Source organism: Bombus impatiens, unplaced genomic scaffold (assembly GCF_000188095.3).
Source record: "Bombus impatiens unplaced genomic scaffold, BIMP_2.2 scf_0526, whole genome shotgun sequence".
NCBI classification, from domain to species: domain Eukaryota; kingdom Metazoa; phylum Arthropoda; class Insecta; order Hymenoptera; family Apidae; genus Bombus; species Bombus impatiens.
The window spans coordinates 1,124,094-1,134,537 of record NT_176945.1 but is presented as its reverse complement, the minus strand read 5'-3'; the positions used below and the strand labels follow the sequence as shown (position 1 = coordinate 1,134,537).

The window sequence follows — 10,444 nt, the reverse complement described above, 5'->3', positions numbered from 1 at the left end:
CTCGTTACATAAACGAGTAACTAAAGAGTGAAACGCGACTTGATACGTACGTTGGACGAGAATCATAGAAAAAATTTAATCAAACCAGTTCTCGTGCGACTTGTATGCAATGAAAATTTCATTTGAATACTGAAGCCGTTTATTTATACAACCATCGGCGGAGATGTAACTTAACGAGTTGGATTTCTGTACTACAGGCGAAAAGTCCTGCAGTGGATGAGAAGCTGCGCGTGGAACCGATACTTCTGTAACTACTTTCCTATAAAATTGGTGAAAACCACTGATTTGGATCCGAACAAGTTGTATTTATTCTGTAATTTCCCGCATGGGATCCTACCGACAGGAGTTTATGGTGCATTCGCAACAGACATCATCGGCTGTAGAGAACTTTTCCCGGGTCTCGAATTTAGGGTCGTCGTACTTGATCAACTTTTTAAATCACCGCTTTTCCGCGAGTATTTGCACTTAAACGGTATGGATTATTCATTAACTATTATTTCACCACGCACTGTAAACGCATGCACATGTACTTACACCATCATTCATAAGTATTGCGACTGTATTGTTTCATTAACGATATTTGAATTTAACCACAGCGTAGATGAGGATAATTTATTAATAATTTAACAAGCAGTATTTGTTATCTTTTGTAGAATCAATAGATTAAAAGTTTTCATTAAATATTGTGAAACATGGCAATAATGTTTCTTACTATTTGCTATATACGGTACAAATTTGCTACATTTACATTTACATATAAATACCTCTTTTTCGAATGAATAGATGAAAACTTTATTTTACTTAGTAATTTACACATATATTTTCTACTTGTTCTGCATATCTACGCAATATTGCATAGCTTTACTGTTCAAATATCGTTGCTTGGATTTTCATTCACAACCTATCTATAAATTTAGAAGAAACTTCTCCGTCTGATTTACAATCCAGAAATTAAAGAATCCGGAAGGAAGAAGCTTGCCAAGTAACAATATGGTTTTTACATACTTTAATGATTTCTAACTTTAATTTTACTATTGGATGTTGCATCTTGAAACGAATCATAATATCCTTTAATACGAAGAGTAAAATCATTGCACCATGTTTTGCAAATACATCTCGTCTGAGACATGTAAATATCTGTTGTTTATTAATGACGGTCATTTCGGTATAAATTGGCTCTAGCGTAAGAAACATATTTTATAAATGAAATACTTTGAACTGTTTGTACAATGTACCTACTATACAACTGTTAATGCGCATACTTTATTGCTGCGTAATTTCTGTTAATGAAATGACAAAGTCATAAAACACGAAGTCCAAGTGCCTAACATTTCTTACATCATCATACCAACTTTTCAACGATTTCTTTTTGGTGGTTGACTTCTCTAATTTTACATCTCTGCTATTTTGCTACCAAATAACTATTATAATTCAACCATATGATTATGACTTATTTGAAATCGGTATATAAATAGGCGGCCTTGCTAGTACTCCAGAGTGCATGAATCAACAACTATCGACAAGACCTTCGCCACCGTACACCGGAAAGGCGACGGTTCTGATTCCCGGCGGAGCGGCAGAAGTATTCGAATGTAAGCCGGGCACTTACCGCATCCTGATAAAAAGGAGGAAAGGCTTTGTAAAGCTCGCGCTGCAAAATGGGTCGGTATAATCTTTCTTTTCGTTCACTCGAATCTTAATCTCATGAGAACTTAAAACAGTAGAAACCTCGTCTCTTTGAACGCCGTGGCCCTACACAAATCTGATTTAGCGTGCATGAAGTATAGTCACTTGTACATTATTGCAACTGTTACTTCCCTATAGAGTCACATAAATCAGCGGTTTAATCAAGAGCATCTGTCGCTTAAAAATCGAAGTGACACTCGCGGTATTCGTTTGTTTCAGAAACGCTCTGGTTCCTGTCTGTTCATTCGGAGAAACGGATACTTTCGATCAATTTTCCTGGCCAGATGGCTCGTTCGTGAAGAGACTACAGGAGTACATTCGTAAGAAAATCGGTATACCGCCGGTTCTACTGGTTGGTCGGGGATTCTTCCAATACACTTTCGGTCTTATCCCTCGACGGAAACCAGTTACTGTCGTTGGTAAGTGTTCAAAGCTGAGAAATATCTAGCTCTATAATACAATAATCTTTCGAGAAATATAATTTTAGGGAAGAGACTTTGGTGTTTGGAATACGTTTGAAAATTTTTATTTTCTCATAGAGGAAATTCCAGCTTCTTTAATGCTAATTAATTTTTTTTCTCAGTCGGCAGTCCGATGGAGTTACCAAAGATAGAAGAACCAACGAGAGAACAAGTCGAGAAATATCACGAGAAATTCGTCAGCCACCTGGTGAACCTTTTCGAGCACGAGAAACACAAGTACATCGAAAACGCGGATTCGGTGCATCTTGAGTTTGTATAGTGATATCACGAAATAATGATCATTTATGAAAAGAAAGTAGGACAAGATGTGGGGTACAATTATTTTATCGCTGAAGATATTTATACTATTTAAAGGAAAATAAATTGTATAATATTTTAAGTATTTTGTGATACTTTGAATGTAGTTAGTGTTTGGAGACACTGTTATGGGGATATTTAGTGGTTTAATAATATTATCTATTAAATATTTTCTAGAAATTTTAGTGAAGAATTGTATGAAGAATTTGATTAGGGAGTATTGAATGTGTCATTTTTAGCTGATATATTTCGTAATTAATATTTATTAGTACAGAAAAAAATAGTAATAAATGAAAATGTTAAACCAAATTTACAAATAGACATTTACAAATAAACCAAATATATAAATAATTAATTAATCCTCTGTAGTAAAAAAAATATAGCAGAAGAATTAAAATTTGTATGGAACTTAAACGTATAATTCATTTTCTAAGGATCCTTTTGAAAGGATCGCCATAATATTAAACGATAATATCTTATTGCAAAAACAATGGACACACTTCTACATCCAGGTAATGGTACACTTTATTTATTTGTATTCAATAGGAAATGCTCTTTCTTGCAAATGCGTCAACTACAGGAGCCGCCAGTATTCCAAAAATCAAGAACAGTGTACACCAGCCAGCCCTGCGTACGATCTATAAAAATATAATTCTTTCTTCGCATATATATTTTTAACAATATTTACAACTGTTATATATCTCCTTGATATTTTTATTAACATTTCACCTTGTCTTGCCATTCCTTGTTCGCGACGCAGTCGCGAAACTTCATCCTTGAAAAGTGAACCGTATTATAAAGTGGTATCCATGTATTTGGAATTTGTCTATACAGGAACGTGTCTAATCTTTTTCGAAGAAGGAACGATTTCCTCGTTACCAAATCCCTCATCTGAAAATTTTACACCTGTACTTAATCTTTATAATATCTGATATCGTTGAAATCAACTTTAATCAATTAACAAATTTCCTTTTCTCCGTTAAATCCTTTAAATCTTGCTACTTCTACCGTAACTATGACATTATTCGAAACTAAAAAAACAAATACACTTTGCATTATTAAAATCGACCTTAATCAATTAAAAAATTCTATTTCCTTCATGAAGCCTCGAAGCTTTACTGCATGAAATAAACATTCTTATGATAATTAAGAATTTCAGAAAAAAGAGAATCACTGTAGGAGGTAAAAATTATTTTTCACTTCGATAGCATTTCAATACGAGAAAAATACCTCGATATAATTGTATATGGCAAGATCGGAACTAGCATGTGCGTCCTCGCATCGAAGTTCCGTGAACTTTGGAAGAATCAAACTGAAATCTGAATCGTAGCGTTCCATTAACTCATCCAGTAATAAAATATCCTCGAAACCCTGGCAAAGTAAGAAAATAATTTATAAAAAGACTCGTGAGACCATTAATAACGATGGTTATTTAAGTAACAGGACCAAGATTATGGAAGATATCTTTTATGAAGCTAAATAGACGTGAAATCGAATGAAACTAACCGTGTTCATTCCTTGGGCGTAGAAAGGCACCATGGCGTGAGCAGCATCCCCAACGAGAAGCGTTTTTCCAACGTGATATGGTTTGCACTACAGCGTGTTTACAAAAAATAGAAAGATAAGATAAATTTAATTAAGACTAAATAGATGGTTATCATTCCAAGTACGTATGTACTTGATTAATCATAATTCGACTACCAATACTCATGCGTATTTAATTTGGATAAAAATATATCTTATCTTCAAAATGTGGTAATACATATTTTATCCTTTGTAATTTTTATACCTTTGCTCATCTTTATATAGCTTGTCATGTTTCTTACTTATTTATTAATTTCATACTTATCATAGATATAAATGAATAAACGTTTCCAGTCTAACAGCAACGATACTCGAATGGAATACTATTCCATACACACACTGGATATTATTATTTAATCAATTCCATATATTTATTTTATTTATTCCGATTTTGTCTGAAATAGTCCAAATGACTAATTCGAATCGCAAAGAAGAGACTGGATAAATTATTGGAACTGGAGTATTAAAAATATATAATCTCGCGTAATTTTCCATTTCAATATCTTAAATATAACGAAACAATCCAAAGCTTTGAAACGTACCTTAATAAGATAAAAATCATCTCAACTAACGCCTCCTTTCCAATTAACAACAAATCCACCCAGACTCACCTTAATAGTAATCAATGTCTTTGGTTCCTTGTCGAAATAATCCTTAACTATCTTCTCCCTTCCAATTAATTGCAGTAGGTCCGGAAATTGCTCTTCGAAGAACTTCAAGAGATCCTGCGGCGTCTTCAACTTGTCCAACGTCGAGAAAGGGGCGAATATGTCACCAGTGAATGTATGGTCGTCATTAGGCAAGGCTATCATCATGAATTGTCCCCGTGGCCAAATATGAAAATGCTGACCACTCATCGCAAACTTGCAATCCAAGCGAGGTTTTCATATTTTCGAGATTTCGTGAACAATGTCAAATGACTCGTATCTATTCTATTTATTCGTTTCTTTTCTTTTTAAATTATTGTACATGGTATCGAAAATTAGAAATCTAATAGTATGGAAATTTCCAAGCAATATTTTTCAATTCTCTTCAGGATTAAAAATCCGTTTTCCAATTTAAATTCGATTAAGTAAAATCGCATATAGGGGAAATTAATTGAGATGTGTAAAAAAAATTGTGGAAAAGAAAAATTGCAGTTACCTCGTTATTTTTCCCAATGGGGACGAATAATTCGACGTAACCATGTTCAATGTATGTTTGACTAAAGTTGAACAGCGGCCTCTTCGCCATTACTCTTCTGATAGTCGAGTAAGCACCATCGGCGCCGATTATCAAATCCGCTTTTACCTCTTCTGTTCTTTGAGTCTTCGTGCTACAAAATTCAACGAGCTGTACGTAACGCAAAATAATTTTCTAAATTATTTTATGAAGATATTCTTACTCTAGTATCTTCAGCTCCCCATTATCTAAATCCGCATCCACCACTTTCTTGTTGAAGAAAAGATTCACTTCTGGGTATTTATCGGCAGCTGTTCGACGAGGCAAAATTTAAAAAAAAAAAAAAAAACGAAGAAAGAATGAATAAAGGATAATTAAGTGTCGAGTTTTGAAATGTTTGATTTGTAGAAAATTTAACATCATTTTCTATTCTTTATCAAATCGAATAAAAAGAATTCCTATCATGTTCATTAAATTCAAAAAATTCGTAGCGATATATTCTACGTCTTAACATTTTAATGAAAATCCAGTAAAAAATACAGGGTGGTTGGTAACTGGCGATACAAGCAGAAAGGGGGTGATTGTCGTGCCTCTTACGATCTTCTGCGTAAAACGCCCCAGTGCCATTTTAATCTGATATGTACATGAATACGTATGAAACTTTCCATACAAGATAATATCTACGCATTCTATTCTTTAATCCGTACAGCTTTAAATTAATCGACGAGGCATTAGACCTTTTCTATTCAGCATTTTTATCTTATTTTGGTTTGCACAAGCACCTTTAAATCTTCTACCATCTGTTGTCAAAGATTCCGTAGGTTTAAGTAGCTTTGTGACTGCTTTCCCAAAAGATATGCCTTTTTTAAACAATATTTTCTACTAATATTTACAGGCAGGATTTTGAAGTATTTAATTTCTTGTGATGGAAACAATGTTTTCTAAAAATTAAAAGAAGTTATAATGAAATGATAAAGCAAATTTCTGAACGAGCCGAGTTGAGTCCGACATTCGAGCTATGGCTTCATATACAGGGTGGTTGGTAACTGGTGGTAAGAAGTCGAAAATATAGAATAAAAATTTTTTTTTTTTAATTTTTCCATCGAGACAACGATCTACAGTGAAATCCGTTATAACGCACCGCACGCGTACCGAGCGAAAATTCAAAGTCGATTTTCTCGGAGGAAAAATTAAAAAAAAAAAATTTTTATTCTATATTTTCGACTTCTTACCACCAGTTACCAACCACCCTGTATATGAAGCCATAGCTCGAATGTCGGACTCAACTCGGCTCGTTCAGAAATTTGCTTTATCATTTCATTATAACTTCTTTTAATTTTTAGAAAACATTGTTTCCATCACAAGAAATTAAATACTTCAAAATCCTGCCTGTAAATATTAGTAGAAAATATTGTTTAAAAAAGGCATATCTTTTGGGAAAGCAGTCACAAAGCTACTTAAACCTACGGAATCTTTGACAACAGATGGTAGAAGATTTAAAGGTGCTTGTGCAAACCAAAATAAGATAAAAATGCTGAATAGAAAAGGTCTAATGCCTCGTCGATTAATTTAAAGCTGTACGGATTAAAGAATAGAATGCGTAGATATTATCTTGTATGGAAAGTTTCATACGTATTCATGTACATATCAGATTAAAATGGCACTGGGGCGTTTTACGCAGAAGATCGTAAGAGGCACGAGCTAGTAGTAGCAAGAAACTTGACACGCTCGAATTCTTGTGGCTTCACGCACCGCCGCGTTATCGGATATCCAGTCATTTTTCTTTCAACATAAGAGCATCTAGTGTTCGTTCGCGATTCTTTTAAATCAAGATCCGATTTTTATCAAAATGATCGATCCTACAAAATCTTTTGGTTAAATTTAGATTAGAGTTTTGACTGATTTGCCGACTATCCGATTAATCGGTTCTCAAGAAGTCTACACATCAGCTGATTAGTAATCCGTGACGATCATTTTCAAACGCAATTGCTAAACCATCTTTATGATTGTATAATATTACGAAAAGAAAGCGAGAACTTTCTCACATTTTTTATTATACTTATCTTGTTACGTCTTGTTTTTTGTTTTAAGCAGCTTTTTCTTATCACAAAATTGAGAAATAACGAGCGAAGTTCCTAATTAGTTGTTACTTATCTGGATTGTTTCAATAAATGTTAGTTATTATCTTTATCTAATTATTTGAGAGAGAAGGATGTACGTCAATGAATTTCTGAATATTTACTTACCATTCAATAGAACTATGTTTAAGCGTCGTCTGCTGACTGAGTAAATGCACTGCAAAGGAGAGAGAGAGAGAGAGAAGGTGCCAGAAACATTCAAAAGTGACTATTGCCTTTTAAATATTATACATAGAAACTTTCATAGAAGAGTAGAAGTTCTAAAAAAATTGCTCACATTTCCGTTTACAATATCGTAAGGTATGTCCTTCAGGGTACCATCCTTGTTGTGGATCATTCTACCATGCATAGCAATGCCATGACTGATCACTGCCTCTTCAAGACCAACTGCCCTTAAAGCTTCCCGCCCTCTGATCGACACAGCCAAGTCAATGCTCTGGCCTCGAGAATACTCCACTCTGGTGTCTAAATGATGATAAGCGAATTTTAATCTTTGCATCTCTATTATCTTTCTAAAAAACAAAAAATAATGGCAAACACGCGATATTTATTTATCGTAAAAGTGAATACGCGTATGGAAGAATATGAAGGGATTTTAATGCTCCGAAGTCACTTCTATCACAGCAACTGAACATTGAATAACAAGAAGGAAAATACAAAAAGCTTGTTGTTACGATGCTTTCGATTCTCGAAAGCATCGTAATTGTGAGAAATATACGTTTAGAATTGAAAGTTATTAAACAATCCTTGTAAAGTAAAAGAAAATCGGAAATTATGTTAAATACATAAGAAAGCAAGTTATATGCTAATTTAAAATTAAAAAGAAGACACAACAGAATATATATGTATATATATAAATAGTGAAAATTCTTAAGAAGTTCACCTGCGCGATACTCGTAAATGTTCACAGAATGGCCTCTTTTTGCGAAATAGCAAGCTGCCAGAGAACCAACCTAAAAGATCAAAGACTCACTATATCAATTTTCCGCACGAGCTTGGAATATCTAGTAAAAGCTTTTCGAAATATTATTTCTTTTGCAAAAAAATTATTTTCGAACGTCAAAACACGTACCAAACCACCCCCGACGATGGCGATTCGCGACTTTCGATTGGTGGCCGCCATGGTATACCGTTCTGCACCGAAGCCGCTGACCAACTACCTGTCCTAGCAAGATCCTCGTCTTACCGTACACATTTACTAGCGTACATGGCGAGCTACGTAATACTAATCTCAGATATCGTTGTGAATTTTCGACAATTCCAAGAATTTTGGGAGAAACGCAACTTTTTTTCGGAGGTGTAGAAGATGCAAGGATCAATTAGATTTACCGTGGATCAGAGTAGATCTTTATCAGAGACAATTTTTAAGTTTCTGAGTTTTGGGAAGTATTTGAGAGTTTAAAATAACGTGTTAGTGGAAAAATGGTGTCTTGAAGTGTATCTTTGGAAGAGATAAGATACAAGAAACTTTGATCTTCGCCAATGTATTTTGCGACGGTATGATTAAAAGCAGGTGTGTATATCTGAAGATATCTTTATATCGATATTTATATCGCTCTAATATCTTTCTCTTGTAATACCTTTAAAATTTAAAGATCTCGTTGTCTTGTATTTCATAATTCTTGTATTTCATACGTTTATCGTATAGATTATTTTATGGATTGTTATGTCCTCTTTCTCTTCGTTAAATGCATTCAGAGGTATTAATGGATTATCAGGAGATCATATTTTAATACGACTTGAATTCTGACACCGTTCTCAGTGGAAACTAGTTGGTTCAATCTGACCTTCGCGTATCTATTCAACCGAGATACTATGGTTTTATATACGTAGTGGAGTTAAATCACGAAACACAGAAATTCTCAAATGTCATTTTAAAATCTTTCGCAGAATCTCCCAACGTAAGAGAAAAAGGAAAGAAACGGAGACTTATTCGATGAAGAAGATAAGCCAGATCATCGTAGGAACTCCGAACGCAAAAGGAAAGAAGAATCATTATAGATCACTCAACCCAAGGAGACCAAAAACCCACCCAATAATTTCCTATAAAACTGAAGAAAGAAAAATAAGAAATTATTCCAATAGAAGAAGAACGAAGAATTCTAAAAAATCATCTCAGAAAAAAGAAAACTCTTAAGAATCTTAAGAAATTATCCCAACGCAAGGAAAAAGAAAAATCCGAAGAAATTATCCGAAATCAAAGAAGGAAGAAAAGTCCTGCTATAGTAGGCTACATTTTATATAGTATACGGTATAGCGTAGTTATAATAACATAAGCTTTGACCGAGTGCGCGGTCCATTATGATTGATCGCAGGTCACAATTTCCTTGAACATACCCACTCGCTGATTGATACAAACTTTTTATTTCTGCTTGCATTCCGACTTTACGTTGATTTCCATTTATACTATATGGTAGAATAATAACCATAGAACTTATACATAATCAAAAAAAAAAAACATACATGTTACACGAGAACAATAGACATAAACTTACTCATAAACTAAAACGCATACGTAAGAATCGGTATAAGTGGAAGTGCAAATCCACTTTGACCAATCTTTTCCTTCACGATTACCCCTATTCCTTTTGTTTTCTGCTCTGGCCAACCGCTCCTTTGCGTGGACAGCTAACCGGACGGAAAGTTCTCTGCTTCGATGCGCTCCCTTGTGGACCAACTGGACAGAGACACCGAGGATAGGCCAATAATCAACCCGAGTTCCGCGCATAGTCTCACTCGGTCGACATCCGTCGGCTAAGTCTCGCATAATCTAACCTTGTATCACTTGCACATAATTGTACATAGAACTGCAAGAATAAAAGTTCTTGCCACACTACTAAATTACCTCAACGCAGAAGAAAAGAAAAATCCTTAAAAGACCATCTCAACGCGAAGAATAAAAAGGGAAAACCCTGACCCAGTGAAACGCAACAAGCCCAAAGCCCAAACAGAAACGTAAACCATAATAAAGAAATAGACGCGCGAAAAGATTCTCGCTGGCTCATAGCAGAGATTCGAGGTGCTCCTGGCCGGTCGCGCCAGGGGGTAGCGCGATGAAGCTGAAAACGGCGACGAACGTGGCGTGCCCGTCGTCGT

General features: G+C 34.7%; 3 protein-coding genes across 5 annotated transcripts in view; 2 read left to right on the top strand and 1 right to left on the bottom strand.

The window, feature by feature from the left end:
- Positions 1-174: 174 nt before the first annotated feature.
- LOC100741228 (2-acylglycerol O-acyltransferase 1-like) lies at positions 175-2,650 on the top strand (the record flags this gene model as incomplete). Its single annotated transcript, XM_003491182.4, has 4 exons — positions 175-472; positions 1,476-1,662; positions 1,906-2,105; positions 2,270-2,650. Coding segments are annotated over 4 exons (843 nt in total), but the record flags the coding sequence as incomplete, so codon positions are not given.
- Positions 2,547-8,486, bottom strand: LOC100741109 (kynurenine 3-monooxygenase). The gene is made up of 11 exons (XM_003491181.4): positions 8,421-8,486; positions 8,232-8,301; positions 7,626-7,813; positions 7,457-7,505; positions 5,434-5,521; positions 5,193-5,364; positions 4,661-4,912; positions 3,972-4,058; positions 3,696-3,836; positions 3,195-3,356; positions 2,547-3,103 (listed from the first exon to the last, which is right to left on the bottom strand). The coding sequence occupies exons 1-11, from the start codon at positions 8,469-8,471 to the stop codon at positions 3,005-3,007; spliced, it is 1,359 nt and encodes a 452-aa protein (XP_003491229.1). The 5' UTR covers positions 8,472-8,486; the 3' UTR covers positions 2,547-3,004.
- A 1,628-nt stretch (positions 8,487-10,114) lies between these two features.
- LOC100740991 overlaps positions 10,115-10,444 on the top strand; it is a 45,514-nt gene continuing 45,184 nt past the window's right edge. For 2 of the 3 annotated variants that reach the window (XM_012388132.3, XM_033321917.1), the window contains exon 1: positions 10,115-10,434. In XM_012388132.3, coding sequence (XP_012243555.2) covers positions 10,402-10,434 — 33 coding nt within the window. In that variant the 5' untranslated portion in view covers positions 10,115-10,401. The remainder of the gene's footprint in view (positions 10,435-10,444) is intronic. The other variant, XM_012388136.3, reaches the window with a different exon arrangement.

What these genes read in the sequence shown, in the direction of transcription:
- LOC100741109 (XM_003491181.4), bottom strand. Translation starts at nt 8,471, where the DNA reads ATGGCGGCCACCAATCGAAAGTCGCGAATCGCCATCGTCGGGGGTGGT. An exon ending in CCATCGTCGGGGGTGGTTTG is followed by an intron (nt 8,302 to 8,420) that starts GTACGTGTTTTG and finishes TTGATCTTTTAG; the next exon opens with GTTGGTTCTCTGGCAGCTTG. An exon ending in ACAAGGAATGGCAAGACAAG is followed by an intron (nt 3,104 to 3,194) that starts GTGAAATGTTAA and finishes ATATTTTTATAG; the next exon opens with ATCGTACGCAGGGCTGGCTG.